General features: G+C 43.4%; 1 protein-coding gene across 18 annotated transcripts in view; it reads left to right on the plus strand.

Annotated features, from left to right (window-relative positions):
* Positions 1-22163, plus strand: part of YIPF1 (Yip1 domain family member 1) — a 47039-nt gene that overhangs the window by 11966 nt on the left and 12910 nt on the right. For all 18 annotated transcript variants that reach the window (XR_010124564.1, XR_010124562.1, XR_010124565.1 and 15 more), the window contains 4 exons: positions 6603-6719; positions 10836-11002; positions 11378-11560; positions 17517-17614. Coding sequence is in view for 8 of the 18 variants with exons in the window: in XM_054487088.2 (XP_054343063.1) it covers positions 6603-6719; positions 10836-11002; positions 11378-11560; positions 17517-17606 (557 nt within the window). In the remaining 10 variants the exon portion in view is untranslated. The remainder of the gene's footprint in view (positions 1-6602; positions 6720-10835; positions 11003-11377; positions 11561-17516; positions 17615-22163) is intronic.

Consider the following 22163-nt stretch of genomic DNA (forward strand, 5'->3'; position numbering starts at 1 on the left):
TGGGGCTGGGCGCAGTGGCTCATGCCTATAATCCCAGCACTTTGGAAGGCTAAGATGGGAGGATTGCCAGAGGCTAGGAGTTTGAGACCAGTCTGGGCAACATAGCAAGACCCTGTCTCTACTAAAGGCTGGGTTGGCACAGTGGCTCCTGCCTATAATCTCAATACTTTGGGAGGCCGAGGCAGGAGGACTGCTTGAGCCCAGGAGTTTGAGACCAGCGTGGGCAACATAAGAAGACCCTATCTCTACTAAAAAATAAAAATAAAAAGAATGATTTTTAAAAATTCTTCAAATGACATTACAACTTGAGACAAATTTAGTCACTTTGACTAAGTGGAGATTGGACCATTTGATGTTGGAGGAGAAGGTATTCTCACACTTTTTCATTGATATGCTGAGTTCCAGCTCTGCCCTCAGATGAGCTGGCTTCTTTTAGGATTTGGTCACCAGCAGTGGAAGTCTGAAACAGGATTGGGCCGGGGATGGTTGTCATCCCTGACCTTAATGCTGTCTGAGAAAAACTCAGAGGTCCACCCAGTACTCCTGAGGAAAAGGCCCCAACAGTGGCCTGTGTTTGAGGGGAGAAGAGAGTGCCGTCCGTGTGCCAGGTGCTATACCAAAGACTGTGTGTGTACTTGGTCATATCTCATTCTTGCAACAACTCTTTCAAAGTATCCCCACTTTTAAAATGAGGAAGCCAATGCTCAGTGAGGATCATTGATATATATGCTCAGTCAGAAATGATAAATAGTAAAGCAGTGATATATGTTGATTTTAAATATGGACTCTAGGGAGCCTGGTGTGAAAACCATTGCATTGGCCCATGCTTTTCATCTGAGGGTTGTCAGGGCGGTTTCTCTGTCTCATTCATTCTTACTTGTAGCCTCCGAACATCCTGAGGGGCAGGCTCTGTGTCTCAGTGTCTTTAGTGCCTGGCAGAGGCCTTGGCACACAGCAGGTGCTCAAACAGTTTTTAGCACCTTATTTTATGCTAGGCTCTGTGCTAGAGGCTGGGGATTTAAAGATAAGGCCGTGGTCCCTAGCCCCAATGAGGAAGAAGAGAGAACACTAACATCTGTTGAATACCTTATAAGTGCCAAGCATGGAGATAAGCACTATTTTAGTATTTTATGCTATTTTATTTCCCATACTCCAAGGTAGCCTTATCTTACAAAAGAGAAAACTGAGATTAAGGAGATAACTTGCCCTTAGTTACAGAGTTAGCAATAATAATGGCAAACACACAAACAGTGCTTATTATGTGCCAGACACTATTATTAGGGCAGTACCTGTATTAACTCATTTAATCCTTATGACAGATCCAACTTTATGAGGCAGATGCTATTATTATCCCCATTTTATAGATGAGGACACTGAATCACACAGAGGTCCAGTAACTTGCCTAAGATTATACGGCTAGTAAGTGCTGGGCTCAATTTTCAAATCAACACTGTAGCTCATAATCCATTTCTTCATCACTATGCTATACTGCCTCTCGTGACAAAGCCAGGGTTTGAATCCAAGGCTTGCTTCTTTTCTGTGACACTAGTAGCCTCATTAGCTCATAGACATGGTTAAAAGAAGAAGGTACAATATAGCTGAAGTGTTTGATAGCGGAGAGGATTAGGTTTTGTTGTGGGTGGAGGTTAGAGGAAGGCAGTTAAGAAAAACATGACAATTTACAGAGTGTAAGGAAAAGATTGATAACTTTGACTACATTTCACCTAAAATTTAAAATTTCTACACAACAAAATAAACCATAAGTAAAGTAAAAAAATAAACCACAGACCAGGGGACATACTTCCAATGCATATAACCAACAAACAGTGAGAAACAAGAATATATGTCGAACTCCCACAAATTAGAAGAATAAAACAAGCAACTCTGGGGAAAAAATGGCCAATAAATATATGAAAAGATGCTTAGCCCCACCTGCAACCAGAGAAATAAAAAGTAAAATAAGATTATTTATGCTCATTATTTTAGCAAACATATACAGTTTGGCTTGTCTTCATTTATTCATTCAATTCATTCAACAAACATTGAGCTCTTGCTATTCTAAGTACTGGAGATACAGCAGTGAAAACATAAAAATCTCTACCCTTAGGCAATTTGTAATTTACTGAGCTTAACAATAAGCAAAGAAAAGTAAAATATATAGTTTTCTAGTAATGAAAGCTTAGGTGAAAATTTAAGAGCAGAGAGAAGAAGGACATGAAGTGTTTGTATAAATGGGTGAATTTGAAAATTTAAAAAGGTGAATTTTGAGTAATGACCTGAAGTAATTGGGAGTGATTTATGTAGATATCTAAGGGAAGAGCACTTGAAACAGAAGGATCAGCAAGTGCAAAGGCCCTGAGGCAAGAGGTTGCCTAGTGCATTCAAAGAACCGCAAGAGGCTACTGGGACTGGATGAGAGTGAACATGGGGACCTAGAAGGAGATAAGGTGAGAGAGACAGTGTGGAGGGACAGGTAAGGTCTCATGAGTCACAGTAAGGACTTTGGCATTTGCTTGAATGCAAAGCCATTGGAGAGTTTGGACAGACGAGTAACATACTTTTTTGTTTTTTGAGACTGGGTCTTGCTCTGTTGCCCAGGCTGGAGTGCAGTGGCTCGATAATGGCTCACTGCAGCCTCAAAATCCTGGGCTCGAGCCATCCTCCCCCACCTCATCTTCATGAGTAGCTGGGACTACAGGCATGTGCAACCATGCCTGGCTAATGTTTGTATTTTTTGTAGAGACAGGGTCTCACTATGTTGTCCAGGGTGGCCTCAAACTCCTGGCCTCAAGCAATCCCCCTGCCTCACCCTCCCAAAGTGCTGACCTTACAGGCATGAGCCACTGCACCAAGCCAGGAGTGACATACTCTAAGTCAGATTTCATGAACATTGATATTAAGTGTGGTCAAGGATATGGAGCAGTGGAAACTTTTGTATGGTAGGTATGTAACTGGTGGGTATGTAACTGGTACACAAATTGGAGCAGTTTGAAGATGCTCATACCCTATAATTCAACAGTTTCACTCCTAGGTAGATAATTTTAGAGGAATTCACATATATATGGGACAACATATAGAAGAATATTATTCACTGTAGCAGTATTGCTTGTAATAGCAAATATTTAGAAACAACCAAGATATCCATCAGCAGGAGAATGGATACATTGTACTACTATATTCATACATGGAATTCTGTAGTTTATAAAAACGAACGAGAGCTAAAAGCATAAATATAGATAAATCTTAGCACAATGATTTTAAAAAGCATGTTGTGGAAGGATATGAATAGTATGATACCATTAAAAATATATATACATTTTTTGAGACAGAATCTCACTCTGTCACCCAGGCTGGAGTGCAAAGGCGCAATCTCGGCTCACTGCAACCTCTGCGTCCTGGGTTCAAGTGATTCTCCTGCCTCAGCCTTCCCGAGTAGCTGGGACTACAGGCATGCGCCACCACGCCCAGCTAATTTTTGTATTTTTAGTAGAGATGGAGTTTTACCATGTTGGCCAGGCTGGTCTCGAACTCCTGACCTCAAATGGTCTGCCTGCCTCGGCCTCCCAAAGTGCTGGGATTATAGGTGTGAACCACCATGCCCGGCCTAAAAATATTTTTTAAAAGTGACATGCTAGGTAACCAGTGTTTGTGTTACTCTTCGTGCTTTTCTGTATGTTAGAAATATTTCATAATATAAAAATGCATAATATGAAATTTTAATTATAAATACAACCTAAATTAAGGCTCTCTCCCACCCCCAACCCATAATAAGAGTAGGAATTTGGCAGGAAACAGGGAGAAGGCAGTATGAAGCAACATGGCAGGTCCTGGGATGAGTGGGTGTCGTATGTCTCTAGAGTCCAGCCTTCCACTGGGGGTAGCTGGAGAAGTTACAGAGCCCAGATCCTGGGGCCTTTTATATCAGCCTCAGGAATTAGGATTTTGTCCTTAAGCAGTGGAGGTTCAGTGAAGGGTTGCAAACAGGGGAGATGGATGATAATAGGAGAGGGACAAAAATGCTAAGGGCTGGGAAAGTTTTCTTGCTTGTGTCCAAGGATGAGCATTGGGCCTCATAGAGGTAGTGGGTGGGCAGGTGTTGGACCTTTCAGCCCACCTGAAAATATTGTTTCTCCAGCTGTTCCCTTGCCAGAGTTGTTAGGTAGCTTAAAGCATGGGGCAGCTAGAGAATGCTAGATAAGTCTTCACATTAGTATACATATCTTCTCATACCAGCCTGCCTTTAAAAAAGTTAATCAATATTTTAGCGACAGGGTTTTATCATGTTGCCCAGGCTGGTCTTGAACTCCTGAGCTCAAGTGATCTGCCTGCCTCGGCCTCCCAAATTGCTGGGATTATAGGTGTGAGCCACCACATTCCCCCCCACCCCCACTTTTTTTTTTTGAGATGAGGTCTTGCTGTGTTGCCAAGGCTGGAGTGCAGTAGCTATTCAGAGGCATGATCATAGCTCCCTGCTGCCTCAAACTCCTAGCCTCAAGTGACCCTCTCACCTCAGTGTCCTGAGTAGCTGGGACTACAGGCTTATGCCACCAGGCCCAATTCACAGGCTTCCTGTTGCCCTCAGGATAAATTCCTAACTCAGCAGGGCTTCTAAGACCCTTCATGATCTGACTCTGGCCCATCTCTTCAATCTCTGGCTACTCCTGACCTGAAGCTTGGCCTCGAACTGGTACCTCTTACTTCAGAGTCTCTGCTCCTACTATTCCCTCTTCATGGACCTCTCTTCTCTTCTGTCCTCACTTGGTGAACCCTGTTCTTCTTTACATCCCAGCTTACACATCCCTTTCTCTAGGTTTTGCACCCTCCCTATATGCGCCCATAGGCACCCTGTACTACCCTCTGAGATTAGATATTTTATTGATTGTCTCCCCGGAGTGCATGGGTGCACTAGAGGCAGTGACTGTGTCTCTGTTGCACATCATCGTGTCCCCAGCAGAGGGTAGTGGGTACTTAGTAAATAATGACTGAGAGGACATGATATTCTTGGTTTTCTAGTTATTTGGGTATTGTAAGTTAATATTTTGGCCACTTGTGGTAATACGCTTGGATGGTCTCAGCTCATCTATAACACATGGTCAGTTTTATTCATTCAGTAAAGCTTTTTGGCTATAGGGGCTTTGTGGGGTTTTTTGTTTGTTTGTTTGTTTTGCCACTCTTATGTGTGGGCACTCAGAATACTACTGTGAGATTTAGTCCTTGTCTACAGCAGAGAGCTTTCAGTCTAGTGAGTAAAGAGGCAGTTTGTGGAGAGCTAATATTGGTGACTTTTTGAAGCATCCCATTTGATTGCTTGTGTTCCTTTTCCCACCTTCAGGAGCCAGTGCTTGCCTTTGAAAAGTACTAATCTGTTTCTGCTAGTCATCTCCCATATGACAGTAATGTTCGTAATTTTGTGACGTGTCAAGGTACCTGAAATTATCCCAAAGGGTGTTGCAAAATATTAGTGAAATTGAAAAATGAAATTCATACAATTTATTAAAATCTCTCAATCTAAAGATTGTATTTGTTCTACATAGTACTTTTTCTAGATGGGGAGAGACAAGGATAGTGTTCATGAAATCATACAAATAATGGAAGAGGTTTGCAAAGCATGGTCCACTCATCTGCTCAGTGGTATATCTTAAAACCATTAAAAAAGAACAAGCTGATTTTTATGAGTAGCTGTGATAGACTCTCCAGGCTATATTAAGGTGAAAATAGAAGGGTACACAGGAGGACATATATGTATGTTATCATCTGTATAAAATATGCACATATAAACATGCATTTGCTTATATACATGAGTGGAATATTCCTGGCAGGTTTCATCAGAAACTGCTTACTTTGGTGAGCTTTAGGGAGGAAAGTTACAGAGCCGGGGCACAGAGAGGGAGTGGATCTTGCTGTTCTCCATATTCCCTTTGTAACCTTTTGAAACACTGGACCATATACATGTATTACTTTTTTTAAATTTTTAATTTTAATTTTTGTGGGTACACAGTAGGTGTATATAGTGCATTGTATTACTTTTTCATTAAAAAAAAAAAGAAAAAGCCTTAAGCATACACACACACACACACACACACTCACACTCAACACAACCGTGGTGAACTGGTAGGTTTAATCGACTCTGCCCTCATGTGTTCTGCTTGCCCTGCTCTTTCTGTATGCTGCACAAGCTCTGTCTGATTTAACTTCTTTTTCTGTGATGCTAACATTTGGCACTTAGATAAGGGAAGTAATCTTTACTTCATGTATTCTGGTGGAAGGTTTAATAAAAAGCCTGTGAATTTTTCTTTGTCGGTGGTGATCCTCCAACAAAAGAAGCTATACACAAATCAGTGTCTTCATTCACCTAATTGTGGAAGGCATTTTGGCCTTTGGATTGGAATACCAACCCCCCATCTTCTTTAAGGCAGCTAATTACTGAGATGTGTGTTTGACCTTTGAAAAAAGAAAATTTCCCTTCAGCAAGTGTTGATCCCATCTAGAAAATTCATTTTCTTTTGCTAACATGTATACAAGAGGAAGATAAGAAATTCTGTAAGAATCTAAAGGCTTATGCTTCATTTTCTTGTTTCTGAATTTTCTGGTTTCCTTTGCAGGCCCCTTTTGGATATGTGCCACGTTGGTCTTTGCCATAGCAATTAGTGGGAATCTTTCCAACTTCTTGATCCATCTGGGAGAGAAGACGTACCGTTATGTGCCCGAATTCCGAAAAGGTTGGTGAATAGCTTGACTCATTTGGAATGCTGTCAGTTTCTAGCTTTGAGTTCTTTTTACCCACTGAGCTCCTGGGCCCCATCTCTAGATGCTGTAGCCCTGCTTTTGTGTTTTAGGGTTCAATGTATCTACTCAAATGTGTAGATGAGTTTACCACCCATCTATATAAATCCACATAATCTTTTTCTTCTTACAGTGGTTAAAATATATATTACATAAAATTTACTATTTAAATGTGTAATTCAATGGCATTAAGTACATTCACAATGTTATGAGTCCATATAATCTTTGGGAAAGCTGTAAATCAAGGCCCAATAGCAACTGCAATTTATTCCTTTTTTTTTTTTTTTTTTTTTTTTTTTGGAGACAGTGACTCACTCTGTCACCCAGGCTGGAGTGCAGTAGTACGATCACAGCTCACTGCAGCCTCCACCTCCCTGGGCTCAGGTAATCCTCCCACCTCAGCCTCCTGAGTAGCTGGGACCACAGGCAATGCAACACCATACCTGGCTAATTTTTCTATTTTTTTTATAGAGATAGGTCTCCCTATGTTGCCCAGGCTGGTCTCAAACTCTTGGGCTCAAGTGATTCTCCCATCTTGGCCTCCCAAGGTGCTAGGTAGGATTACAGGTGTGAGCCACCACACCTGGCCACAGCTGGAATACATTCTAAGACAAGTGTACAAAATAATTTAAAGGTGTGCGTGAAGGTCTCCTGTGTGGTATTATTTGTATTATCCACATTTTGGAGACAATAGAAACGTTTTAGGCTGTGATGGCTCAACTAGCTGGGGTCATCTGCAGTTGCCAATCACGAAGCACCTAGAGCTATGTGGAAAATTCATAACTTATTCCAAACTGGTGCCTGTTCTGTTAGCAACTTTGTTGAAGAGAAATCTGGGCTGGACATGGTTGCTTATGCCTGTAATCCCAGCACTTTGGGAGGCCAAGGTAGGAGGATTGCTTGAGCTGAGGAGTTTGAGATCAGCCTGGGCAACATAGTGAGACCTTGTCTCTAAAACTAAAAACTAAAAAAAAGTTACCTGGTATGGTGGTGCATGCCCGTAGTCCCAGCTACTCAGGAGGCTGAGTTGGGAGGATCACTTGAGCCCAGAGATTGAGGCTGTAGTGAGCTGTGATCGTACCACTGCACTCCAGCCTGGGTGACAGAGCGAGTCACTGTCTCAAAAAAAAAAAAAAAAAAAGAGACCCGGTGCGGTGGCTCACGCCTGTAATCCTAGCACTTTGGGAGGCCAAGGTGGGTGGATCACAAGGTCAGGAGTTCGAGACCAGTCTGACCAACATGGTGAAACCCATCTCTACTAAAAATAAAAAATTATCCAGGCATGGTGGCGCGCGCCTGTAATCAGGAGGCTGAGGCAGGAGAATTGGTTGAACCCGGGAGGTGGAGGTTGCAGTGAGTCGAGATCACACCACTGCACTCCAGCCTGGGCAACAGAGAGAGACTCTGTCTCAAAAAAAAAAAAAAAAAAAGAGGGGGAGAAAGAAGTCTGTAAATGATCAAAGCCTGGAAGGGAAAATGCAGAAATGAATGTGTCCTAGGGATGGGCTTGTGAATGACATTCTTGTTTTAAAACGTCCTTTCTTATGTCAGTATTGGGTGTTTAGAAGAAAAAACAAAACAGCTTTTAGAGACTTGCAGATGACAGCTGCCCCCAAATGAGGAAGTTTGGCTTTGTTGGAGATTGGCCTGTACCACTTTCTCAGTTCCTTCGCTCCCTCCCTGCCAGCTCTGCTGTCGAGAGGCTGTAAGTAGCCTGGATAAAAGCACCAGTTCTGGAACTAGACCGCTAGCTTCAGTTCCAGCTCCACCACTCACTAGCTTCTACTCTGTTGAGCAAGCTATTTTATGTCTAAGCCTCAGATTCTTCATTGGTGAAATGGAAATAATAATATTTATCTTACAGGACTATTGTAAGAATAAAGAGTTAATATATATAAAAAGCTTAGAATAGTGGTTTGTACCAAAAAGAGTTCAATAAACGTTAACTATTACTACACACACACACACACACACACACACACACACAAATATGTACACATATATTCAATCCCTTATTTATCCAGTAACCTTGGTTTGAGTTTAACGCAATAAATGTTAGCCATGAGATAGAAACCCTGCCTTCAACTAGTTCACTGTATGTGCATAGAAAGATATGTATTTGCCTCTGTGTGTGTGTGTGTGAGAGAGAGAGAGAATGTATCCACGTATCCTTCCTTCTTTTCTTCCCCTCTACCTTCCATGCCCACTTTCCCTTCTTGTCCATCATGGAGTCAGACTTGGATTCAATCCCAACTCTATCAAATAACCTTGATTTGAGTTTAACTCAGTAAATATTAACCATGAGATATAGATCCTGCCTTCAAGTAGTTCAGTGGTTAGAAAGCTAGTAAATGACTATTGCTGTAAACAGTACATATTAACCTCTATATCAGAGATAAGTGTAGGTATATTGGCATAGAAGAAGGAGTGACCCACTTTGCCTGGGGATCTGGAAACTCAGGAGAGTCTTTATCTGTTCTTATCCTCTTTGGCTGGGCATCCCAATATCAGGAAGTGATGTGATATATACTGGGGAAGCAGTCATTGGCCCTATCAATAAACATTTTTCCATCTTATGTAAAAAGTATGAGTCACATCTGAGATGAGATCCTGCTTCTACCAACTTGTTAATTATGTGACCTTGACCAAACAACTTAGCTTCTCTGACCCCTTTTCCTCATCTCTAAAATGACGATATAGATTGTATAAAATAAATGTAGCTGCATATTAGTTAACAATATAAAAACTAATTCTTGATTGAGCATTTATTATTGATCAGTCACTCTTCTACTTAGAACAGTTCTTACCTGCTTTTATTCATTTAATTCTTCTATTAATCTTAGGAGGTAGTATATTATTTTTCTTCCCATTTTATAGATGAGGAAACTGAGACAGGAAGGTTAAGTAACTTACCCCCAAGAGTGTCTTTTCCTAGGACTAGAACCCATGGAGTCTGCATACAGAGTCTGTGCCCTTGACCATTTTTCCACATTGCCTCTCCATAAAGCACGGAGTGTAACACCTGATGCCCAGTAGTTGATCAATAAGTGACAGCTATAGCCATGGGAGTAATTCCCTCCTCTTCCCTTAGTTATCCAAGAAAAAGGCAGTGTATCAGCAGATTTATATTTGGCCTAACGAGGCAATTCCCAGTGTGAAAAAACTGTTCTGGGAGCTAAAACATGTTTTGGACATTCGTGTCTTAACCAGAGTCTGACTATAATTGTTAGGGGTGCCTTTGTTCTTGCCAAGATGCATTAAGTGAATTACCTACTGATTTTCATGTAGAAAGGGCTGGTGCCATGGTTTACCTATAACTTTATGACCCCCCACTCCAGAAGAGGGAAAGGGAATCCTCCAGGGCATGCTGCTACTAGAGGAAGAGGAGAGAGGTACAGGGATATGCTGAACGTTGCTATTCTGAGGAGCCACTCAATAGCTTTTTTGCCACAGTGGCAGAATTATTTATTTAAGGAAGAAAGTAAAACTGGAGAATATTTCAAGCAGTTAATCAGTGAGCTGCATCTCCCAATTTAAGAGACAGAGGAACTCTAGAGAGCATGCAGAGCAAGTTAATCTCTACCCAAGACATTTTAATGCATTTGCTGAAGAAGTCAGTGTCAGCTCTTGTTATACCGAGGAAGAGAACGTGTTCTTCCAAGGGAATAGTTGGTTTTTATTTGATTGAAATATCTACTATATATGAACATTTGCAGTGTGGCCCTCTGAAGTATTTCAGTTGCATAGTTCAGTTGTTTAATAATATTAGTTGTTAGTTATTAAATGAACTATAAAAACCATATGAGAGACTATTGATCCTCACCACAAAGACAAATGGTAAAGATTCATTAATTCAACAAACATTTCTAAAGTGCCTACTGTGTGTTAGGTACTGTGCCAAGCTCAGGGATTACAGACCAGTAAGACGTGATTCCATGGTCCACTGAAGTCAATTGACATGTTAGCTTTTAAGTACAATAAGGTGTTGGAAGTGCTCTGATAGTCTACTAAAGGCATGATGGAGATTGAAACTTGTGTCCTGTCATCCTCAGTGTCCATAGCAGCTACCAGCATCTATGCCTATGCCTGGCTGGTTCCTCTTGCACTCTGGGGTTTCCTCATGTGGAGAAACAGCAAAGTTATGAACATCGTCTCCTATTCATTTCTGGAGATTGTGTGTGTCTATGGATATTCCCTCTTCATTTATATCCCTACCGCAGTAAGTACCACACTTAGGGAGTAGATTCTGAGTGATGCTCTGTTCTTGGTAGAAAATTCAACCAAGAATTTGACCTACCATCATTATTTCCAGCACAATATTCATGTGCTCCTGAAAAAATCTCCTTTGAAGTTAGAAGTTCAGCATGAAAGGGGTCTGGGGAGCCTAGTGCCTTCACTGGATCTTGGGCCCTTTGTTATAAAAGTGTATGCCTCAGTCTACATGCTGGTGGTGTTCCTCCAGCCTGTACTGAAAAACCAGAGTGGCAGTGGGGGCCCAGATGCTGATTGGCTCAGAGGCCTTTGTAAACATATGTGCCTGGAATGAACAAATGCCTCCCAAGAACTCCCCGCTCCTCCTTTTCTCTTCTTTCAGATACTGTGGATTATCCCCCAGAAAGCTGTTCGTTGGATTCTAGTCATGATTGCCTTGGGCATCTCAGGATCTGTCTTGGCAATGACATTTTGGCCAGCTGTTCGTGAGGATAACCGACGCGTTGCGTTGGCCACAATTGTGACAATTGTGTTGCTTCATATGCTGCTCTCTGTGGGCTGCTTGGTATGGGTTCATTCCTATATTCTTTTGGTGCTAAAAGACCTCAAACTGTTAGGCACTACAGTTCTTTTAAAATTGACTCCATGGGCTGGGCACGTTGGCTCACGCCCATAATCCCAATACTTTGGGAGGCCCAAGTGGGTGGATCTCTTGAGCTCAGGAGCTCAAGACCAGCCTGGGCAACATGGTGAAACCCCATCTCTACTAAAAATACAAAAATTAGCTGGGCGTGGTGGCTTAAGCGATCCTCCCACTTCAGCCTCGCCTGAGAGGCTGAGGTGGGAGGATCACTTCAGCCCAGGAGGTGGAGGTTGCAATGAGCTGAGATCATACCACTGTACTCTGGCCTGAGTGACCGAGGGAGATCCTGTCTCAAAAAAAAAAAAAATTTATTCTATGAAATAAAATTTCATTTTAAGTAGACTCACCTACATGAGAAGTGGTGAAATTTATGAGAATTTGGCTTTAGTCTTTGGTTTTGCCTAATTTCAGTAATCTGATGAGAATTTGGGGTCTGACCAGAGGAAATAGGGGTGGATGAGTGTCTATATACATTTGTTCCTCAGTATTGGGGTTGTGGGGGTGTGGTTGGTTCCAGGACCCTCTATGGATACCAAAGCATGGATGCTCTGGTACACACATCCTCCTATGTGCTTTACATCATTTCCAGATTACTCATAATACCTAGTGCAATGTAAATGCTATGTAAATAGTTATTATACTGTATTTTAAAATGTGTATTATTTTTATTGTCATATTGGTTTTTTTAACTTACATATTTTTAAAGAATATTTTTCATCATGGTTGGTTGAGCCTGAGGATGCTGAGCCTGTGGATGTGGAGGGCTGACTATATAGAGTTAGGGAGCTGGGGTGGGGGATTCTGTTTTTGGATGCCTTTGCTGATTTTCTGCACATACCTAGAAAGATTTTTTAAATTTAAAGTTTTATTTAAAGGTAGAAAGTTTAAAGTTTAAAGGTAGAAATTAAAAGTTTTAAATTTGAAGGTAGAAAGCTTGAAAATGAAGTCAGATATTGGAAAGTGGAGTTACTTTTAAGGTGAACAACATTTAAAATAGTGTTTGAGTTCATATGTAGGTGTCTTTTTAGAGAGAGCATGTGCTTTTGAGTCAGATAAGCCCAGATTGAAGACCAGATCTGTCACTCATTGGCTGTGTGAACTTGGAGACGTTATTGTTCCTCTCTGAATCTTAATTTCTTAATCTGTGACATGGGTATATTTCCTGCCACAGGATTGTTCTGAGAGTCAAATAAAATGATATCTATAAAGCACTTAACATGGAACTTGTCCTATAAATGCCCATAAATTAGGTCCCTTTCCTTTGATCCTAAGGAGACATGGTTTTGTGTCTTCTGTACACATTGTGCACAAAATTTGCTGTCCACGGCCTTAACAAGCCCTGTTGCAGGTTTTGAAAAAAAAATCGGAGTCCATGAATGTTAAGGTCCCTAATAAAGGAAAGGACATGGCCATGGGAAGGTGTCTTAGTCCACATGGCAGGTTTCCAGACCCTTGGTCAGGTTTTGCAATTTTAGGAGTAAATGTTTCTTTGGCATCATTTGATCTTTAACATTTTTGTGTAGATAACCATGTCTCATTAAATGCATTAATCTGATTAGAATTTCATTAGATTAATGAAATCCCAATGCTTTATCATTAAACAAGTTTCATAAAAAGTGCCAAGTTGTGAAACACAAACCTAGTTTACATGCACTTTACATGTGCGTAAGCTTTAAACCTTCGAGGTGGGCCTGTTGGTTTGACTCATGGCAGAATGACACTATTAATTTCTGGCACTTGGAATCTCTGAGTTGATCCCTTAAAATGCTGCCGTGACTCCTTCTGGGACTTTTCTGTCTGCTGAAGAACATCCTTTTCATTGTGACCAACTCTCACTGGCATCTCTCGTCCCTCACTGGCATCTCCCGTCTCTCTTCTGAAGTTCTTCCCCTCACGTACCTGGCTGAGAAGTTGTTGAGGAGAAGGAGGCAGGAGAGGAGGCATTGCCTTTCTCATTTCTCTAAGGAATAGGAGCAGGGCAGGTTGAGCAGTGAAGCAGGGAGCTATTATGGTTATTATTAAAAACCCATTTCAGGCTGGGCTTGGTGGCTCTTGCCTATAATCCCAGCACTTTGGGAGGAAGTTGCAGGCAGATGGCTTGAGCTCAGGAGTTCGAGACCAGCCTGGGCAACATGGTTAAACCCTGTCTTTACCAAAAATATAAAAAAATCAGCCAGGTATGGTGGCACGTGCTTGTAGTCTCAGCTACCAGGGAGGCTGAGGTATGAGAATCGCTTGAGCCTAGGAGGTGGAGGTTGCAGGGAACTGAGATCATGCCACTGCACTCCAACCTGGGTGACAGAGCGAGACTTCATCTCAAAAAAAACAAAAAAAGAACCCATTTCATCTAGTATCTGTGGCAGGACCTTTTACCTCCTGTGCCTATTGTTCCCTTTCGGGGCAGATGGCACTGAAACCAGGATTTACCTGCCCATTTTGCTGCTCAGGAGCTTTCTAAAAGAAAGCGTATTTCTGAAGCAGGAGTGCCCTGGACTGAGAGATGCTCAGCGCTGCAAACCTAGGCAAGAGACTTGCTTCTCAGAACCTTGGTTTCCTCATCTGTGAAAGGGATTGTTGTTTTCTTGGGGTTTTGTGAGTTACCGTGAGCTGGCTGTGAAAGCCCTCCATATACTGTGAAGCGTTCCTCAGATGCAAAGTCATTAAAGGAGCCTGTGTCGTCAGACACTGCCAGGGCCAGTATGCTGCTTATTCCTCTGTAGTACCCAAGTAAGAGTGGTCCAAGGTCCCACAGCTGGTACCTGGGCCAAAGCTGAAGTCTCCCACTCTTAATGACAATGCCCTTCCTTGATGCCTCTCACTGGCATGTTCTCATCTCTCCTGAACTTTTTACCCGTTACACACCTGGATGAGAAAGCAGTGGAGATGAGGAGACAGAAGAGGCCGTTCAGTCTGTAAGGGACTCAGAAGAGCAGGACGGGTTGGACTGTGGAGCAGGGAGGTCCTTGTGGGGTGCAGGGCCTCTTCCTGGAGAGGAAGGCACAGTTTTCTCCTTCTGGAGGAAGGGAACCATCCTGTGGTCAGGTGTCTAGCCAGGGGCCCATCATGCCTGGGTTTTGTTCTCCACAGTGACCAGCCCCTCCTTTTTCTTCTGGAGGCATTGTGTGCTGCAGAAGGGCTGAGCCAGAAGTTAGGAAACTTGGGTTCCAGTCCTAGCTCCACTATCACCTGCTTGGGTGATTTCCCTTCTCTGGAGTCCTGCCTCCTCACTTAGAAACAGGGGCCAATCGTGCATGCCATGGCAACATCTTTACGTTGCAAGGATTGAATGATATATGCAGCATGGAAAATATGACGAGTCATGTAAATGGCAGACATTATTATTAGGGCAGAGAGAGGAACTGGCAGGGGAGTTATTTGAGCTGAGGGGCACCGGCTGAACCAGACAGCTTGGCTTTCTCACTCTCCCCTGGGGAACACGGATTGGTGTTTTTGCCTTAGTGCAGTGAAGCATATAACAGCCCCACATCTGCCAGGGGCCCCTCGGTGATTGCACATGTAAATGATGTCTAAGTTATACCAGAACACACCTGGCAGGGATGACTAGGGAAGCACCTAGAGGCTGCACCCTTGGTATATGTTTGGAGATATACAAGCCTAAGTTTGAGGTGGTACTGCTGGCTTTTACAGGGAGTTGTGCCCTACCCCTACTCACAGAGAGCCTGCTGATTCAGCTTTGAGGTCTCCACGGTGCCTAGATCTGGACTGGACATAGACTAGGCGCCAAATTGCAGGAAGTGTTGGAGAATTAGAAGAGCACAGACTATGGAGATGGACTCAACTGGATTGAAATCCTAGCTCAGACACATAGTTGTCTAGCCTTGGGAAAATCTCCATTTCTTTGAGCCTCAGCTTTCTCATCTTTAAAAGGGATAAAATGGCCTGTTACAGCATTTTTGAGCAGATTAATGATCAAGTATATGTCTGGTGCACAGTAGGCATTCCCCAAATTATGGCTGTGATTGTTATTAAGCATTTGTGGAATTAATGAATCATAGAATTCAAGATTGTTCAAGGAATGGTCTTAAGAGATCATCTTTTCTTTTTGAGTCAGAGTTTCCCTCTGTCACCCAGGCTGGAGTGCAGCAGTGTGATCTAGGCTCACTGCAACCTCTGCCTCCTGGGTTCAAGCAATTCTTGTCCCTCAGCCTCCTGAGTAGCTGGGATGACAGGCATGTGCCATCACGCCTGGCTAATTTTTGTATTTTTAGTAGAGGTGGGGTTTCACCATGTTGGCCGGGCTGGTCTTGAACTCCTGGCCTGAAATGATCCACCTGCCTTGGCCTCCCAAAGTGCTAAGATTACAGGTGTGAGCCACCACACCCAGCTGAGATCTTATTTACTTTTCTTCCCTCCCTCCCTCCCTTCCTTCCTTCCTTCCCTGCCTGCCTTCTCTCTCTCTCTCCCTCTCACTCTTTCCCTCTCTCTCCACCACACCCAATCTCTCTCTCTCTCGAGCCACCACACCCAGCCCCAAGATCATCTTTTCTAATCCTTAAATTTTATAGATCAGAAAGTTGAGGCCAAAGCAGGTGGAGCGACTTGTCCAAAATCACAGTGTGAGCTAATAGCAGAGCCAGGTGTAGAAGCTGGGCCTCTTTGCTCATTCTGTCTTACAAGGGCATTCTGCAGGAGCCTGGAAGAAAGGCTTTGTTCCTGCATCCTGGGGGCTTGTGGCACAGGGCACCTGCGGGAGAACTGGAGGAGCCCAGCACTAGCACTGCGGCCCATCCCCCACTTAAGTTAGGGACTCTTCTTTCCTTGCCCCAGAAAACAGCTGCTGGAAGGGTTCCTAGGGAGGAAGCCTCTTAAAAGTAATAGAGTTGCTCTGGGAATGGGGCAAACTAGAGGGAGCCTGCAGAGAAAGGCATCATCTGGAAACTTTTCAAAAAGAGTTAACATGGAATAGCAACAGGTAGGGGAGAGCTCCAGCATGTTGTGTTGGTGCCCCCTTCTGGCTGATAGAGAGCAGAGCTGGTGAAAAATGGTTGACTTTCTAACAGTGTACCTTCCTAAGGGCACTGACCCCAAGGAGGGTGTCATGAACATTCAGTGGGCCTTGATGTAGTCACAGATTCACCTTTCCTTTGAACAACCAGTATTCAAGGGTAGTGAGATTGGTATTTTCCTGGGCTCAAGTTAGGCTTCGCTCAAGTTGGCTTCTCTAGACCTTATGTCTTCCCTCCTCTACCTCCTTCTGATTTTTGACAGTTAAATTGTAGATGGTGAGTGGAAGCACTTAGCAAACCTTTCATTTCCCAGCTGAAGAATTTTTAGGGAAAGCATGCCTAGCACTTTCTTTTCAAGGTATTTGCAGAAAGCCAACTAACTAGTTTAGCAGCAAGCTAATGCAGTTCAGTTCATTAAGTATTGATTGGTTGCATACTGTGCCAGGCCCTATGCAGGGGTGCTAGTGACACAAAGATGAAGAAGGATACAGCCTTTGCCCTGGAGGAAAGACTGTATAATATAGTGATTAAGAGCTTGTGCTTTGGAGTCAGACCGACCTAGCTTTGAGTTCTGGCTTCACCACTCATTAGCCATGTTCACCTGATCAAATGACAGTCTCTCTGAGCCTTAGTTTCTTTATCTGTCTAATGAGGATAATCCTAACAACCTCATAGGGTTATTAAGAGTAAGTCATGTAATATAGTAAGTGCTCAATACATGATAGCTAAATTTTTAAAAGTACGCACAATTTAGTGAGACAAACGTAAACAGAGATGGTTGTAGTTTAAATATGGTAGGAAGAACTTAGGGGCTGTGAGAGTCCAAAAGTACTGTTAGCATGGAGTCTAAAAAAACACTTACCTGGACCATTGTCTTTTTAACTCCCTCCTGCGTCTTTTTTTCCCCACAGGCATACTTTTTTGATGCACCAGAGATGGACCATCTCCCAACAACTACAGCTACTCCAAACCAAACAGTTGCTGCAGCCAAGTCCAGCTAATGAGGAAAGTAAGAGATTCTATTTTTATTTTGCTGTGTGATGCCATAAAACATGGGCAGGTGTATCAGTTCTGTTACTGTTAGCTTTAAGCACAGAGGGCCAGACCCTTTTATCCTTCTGCACAGTTCAGTGTGGGTTTGCGCATGTGCTTGTCTGTGTTTCTGTGTTCCTCTTATTGAAGGCCTCTGTTTTGAAATCCACGTGATACTGGCTTTATAGAGTTGGATAACGTGAGCTCTTAGGTTCTTCTGTAAGAGGAGCTCCTGCCTTTGGTCCCAGCAGAGGGGACTCTCTTCTCCTCCCTGAACCCTTTCCTAGAACATGATATGGGTTTGTTCCATTTTGTAACAATCCTGGTGTTTTTTTCTTTTTTCTTTTTCTTTCTTTCTTTTTGAGACAGAGTTTCACTCTTGTTGCCCAGGCTGGAGTGCAATGGCATGATCTCAGCTCACTACAGCCTCCATCTCCTGGGTTCAAGCGATTCTCCTGCCTCAGCCTCCTGAGTAGTTGGGATTATAGGTGTGTGCCACTACTGCCTGGCTAATTTTTGTATTTTTATTAGAGATGGGGTTTCACCATGTTGGCCAGGCTGGTCTTGAACTCCTGACCTCAGGTGATCCATCTGCCTCGGCCACCCAAAGTGCTGGGATTACAGGTGTGAGCCACCGTGCCCGGCCATTTATCTGGTCATATAATTTATCTGGTGATCCCATTACACTTTGTATTAAGTATCACTCTCATGGTGCTTGAAACACTAATGGCTGACTAATCATGTGTCCATCTGCCTATTCGTTCATTTGTTCAGCTATTTATTCATTCATTTGTCCACTGTATACTACAGTGTCTCCCCAATTAGACTCAGCTCCACAAGAACAAGGAATGGTGTTACTCTATATCTTCATTGCTTACGACATAACCTAGTATACATAGGGCACTCAGTAAACATTTGTGGCATGAATAAATGAAGCCACACTCTGCACATGATCTTGCTGCAGGCCAAGAACCTTTACTTTGCTTTGTAATCACAGACTGTCCTTTCTGCCCAAGCTGCTCTCTCCCAGAGGCATGAGATATGTGCAAAAACCAGGGGCTTAGAATTAAATAAAATTACAATTAAATTCCAGGCCAGCTATGGTGGCTCACGCCTGTAATCCCAGCACTCTGGGAGGCCAAGGCAGGCAGATCACTTGAGCTCAAGAGTTTGAGACCAACCTGGGCAATGTAGCAAAACCCCGTTTCTACAAACAGTACAAAAAATTAGCTTGGCATGGTGGCATGCTCCTGTAGTCCCAGCTAGTTGGGAGACTGGGGTTGGAGGATCACTTGAGCCTGGGAGATGGAGGTTAAAGTGAGCTGTGATTGCGCCACTGCACTCTAGCCTGGATGATAGAGAGAGAACCTGTTTCTAATAATAATAATGATAAATCCCAGCCCTACCATGTACTAGCAATGTGCCTTGGGTAAGGGGCTTACTCTCTTTGAGCCTCAGCTAACTTGTCTTTAAAATAAGAATGACACAACCTATATAAGATTGTAGTGAAGGTTGAAGATTATTTTTATAAAAGCTCCTGGCACATAGTTAAGGTGCTCAGCAATAAAATCAAAGCTACTGCCACTCTCGGTGGCTCCCACTGACTTTACCTTGATCCTTTTTTCCTTTTTGTAAAACAAATGGGGATTTTCCCTCTTAGTTGAGGAATCCAGGTTGTAGGCCCTGTAGGTTGACTAGATATGACTGGTCAAGTGCTTTCCAGTTCCTTAATGGTAAGACAGTCACCCTGGCCAGTAGAATGACTGGGAACTATTGTAAAATGTCATAGTCTACCACTTTCGCCTCTTCCTCTCTTATGGGTATGCGATGTTAGAATCAAAGAAGGTCAGAGCCCTTGGAGACATTAAATAGCATGGGCTTCCCTCCTCATTTTACAATAAGGAAGCTGAGGCTGAGAGAGGGCAGCGCCTTACCCAAGGCCACCCCAGAGTTTTGGGGCAAACTAACATGTGTCTATCACATTCCATTTGACAAAACACTTTTTTTTTTTTGAGATGGAGTCTCGCTCTGTCACCCAGGCTGGAGTGCAGTGGCGCAATCTTGGCCCACTGCAACCTCTGCCTCCCGGGTTCAAGAGATTCTCCTGCCTCAGCCTCCCAAGTAGCTGGGATTACAGGCGCCCGTCACCACGCCTGGCTTATGTTTTGTATTTTTAGTAGAGACAGGGTTTCACTATGTTGGCCAGGCTGGTCTCGAACTCTTGACCTTGTGATCCGCCCACCTCAGCCTCCCAAAGTGCTGGGATTACAGGTGTGAGCCACTGCGCCCAGCCTGACAAAACATTTCCTAGTTTATTCTCTCATTGGCCACTCTTACCCACCCTATTAACCACATTGTATGTATAGATGAGAAGGCTGGGCTTAGTAAATCTGGGTTGACTAAGATCACCTACCTCTTAGAGGCAGAGCTGGGACTCATATCTGAGTCTTGGGAAGCCAATTTTTGAGGTTTTTCACTTTCCCATTTTTTAGACAAATGTTCTTTTTACCACTAAAACGTGCAGGTTCTCACTGCTAGCCTTTGGCTGTTTGATGGTCTAGAGGTCTAGAGGTCTAGATGGTCCTCTGCGGGTCTAGAGGTGTTTAGTAGCAGTCTCCACACTCCTTTGCATGTCTTATCAGCTGAGAGTTTGCGTGCTGTATTAATTATCTATTGCTGCCCAGCGGTATTACCACAATACACATTCTCACAGTTTCTGTGGGGCAGGACTCTGGGGATAGCTTAGCTTGCTCCTCTACTTCAGATTCTCTCTCAAGGCTGCAGTCAAAACTTTGGCCAGGGCTGGTGTCTCACCTGAAATCTAGACTGGGAAAAGATCTGCTTCCCAACTCACAAGGTTGTTGGCAGGATTCAATTCCTGTGGCTTCATAGAATGAGGGCCTTCTTGCTGACGGTCATTTGGAGACCACCCTCAGTTCCTTGCCACGTGGGCCTCTCTGTATGATCACTCACTTCATCAAAGCCATAAAGGGAGAGAGAGGCAATCGAGTCTGATAGCGAGATGGAAGTTGCTGTCCTATGTAATGTAAACATAGGAGAGATGGTCATCACCTTTGCCATCTTCTATTGACTAGAAGCAAGTCACAGGTCTTGCCTACCTTCTAGGGGAGGGAATTACACAAGGGCATGAATGCCTGGAGACAGGCAGGGATCACTGGAGGCCATTTTAGATTCTCAGTCACAAGCACAAACTAGTGATATGTGTATATTTGAAGTATTTGCATATACTGTTGTCAATCCATATAGGAACTATTAAAGCTTTAAATGCCATAGCCAAGTTGTCAGTTTAGCATTATGGGGCCAAGAAGGGAGGGACTCAGTTGGAGTTGGCCTGGAGGGAAGCTTCAGAGAGGGGCTCTTGTTTGAACTGGGTCATGAAGGTTGAGCACAGTCAGCTGTTCTGGAAAAAGTAGTCTGCTTCCCATGGCTTTTGGGAAGATGAAGACCTAGGCTGTACAGGGGAACATGATAACACGATGTGGACTCACATCACTGAGAACAAGACAATTCGAGCCCAGCTGGAGAGGGACATAGGTAGAGAACACAATGGCAACAGTTTCCTGGGTCTCTCTTTTGGCCCAAAGTACCTGACATCGCCATGTTGAGGGTCTCTCTCAACCTGCCCCTGAGCTAGGACTTAAGTTACTTCATTTCATTTTCGTTGTAGAGGCCTTCAGAGAGTCAGAGCAGCATCTGAGAAGAGCCTGCCCCTCAGGGCCCTTGAAGACTTAGCAGACTGGTGTACACAGATTTGATGCCTCTGCGCTTTGCTCAGATCTATAAACTTGGCTGTTAGTGCCTCCATTTGGGTGTCAAGTCTCCAAATGAGGTAGTGATGAACAGCTTCTTTGCAGCCTCCCTGGCAGAAGCATCAGTTGCTTTGCTGATAGAGAGGCTGTCCAGAGCCCTGAATGCTGCCGATTTACGAGCTGGCTGTGCCTTCTACTGTCATCACTGGACTCCCAGCTTTCACTGAAAAATAGAGGCTTCTAATCTCACCAGTAACCTACCTTCCCCATGTAAATCTGTGTATTGGAAAACTTAGCCTAGAGTGAATTCCCAGGAGAGCATTGGAAGGCTTAGCTTAGAACACATTCCAGGGAGAACCCCTTCTCTCCCTGGAACCTCAGGATCATAGGGGAGCTTCCAGTTACAGTCATGAATTGCTTAATGATGGGATACATTCTGAGACATGCGTCATTTCAGTTTCATCATTGTGCAAATATCATAGAATATACTTAAACCTAGATGGTATAGCTTACAACACACTTATGTGGGATAGCCTATTGCTCCTAGGCTACAAACCTGTGTGGCATGTTACTATACTGAATACAGCAGGCAGATGTAACACAATCTTAAGTATTTGTGTACCTAAACATAGAAAAAGTACAGTAAAAATATGGTGTGATCTCATGGGACCACCATTGTATACGTGGTCTGTTGTCAACTGAAACATCATTATGCAGTGTGGGACTGTACTTGTAATCAGCATGCTACCCCTATGT

This window comes from Pongo pygmaeus, chromosome 1 (assembly GCF_028885625.2).
Source record: "Pongo pygmaeus isolate AG05252 chromosome 1, NHGRI_mPonPyg2-v2.0_pri, whole genome shotgun sequence".
NCBI classification, from domain to species: domain Eukaryota; kingdom Metazoa; phylum Chordata; class Mammalia; order Primates; family Hominidae; genus Pongo; species Pongo pygmaeus.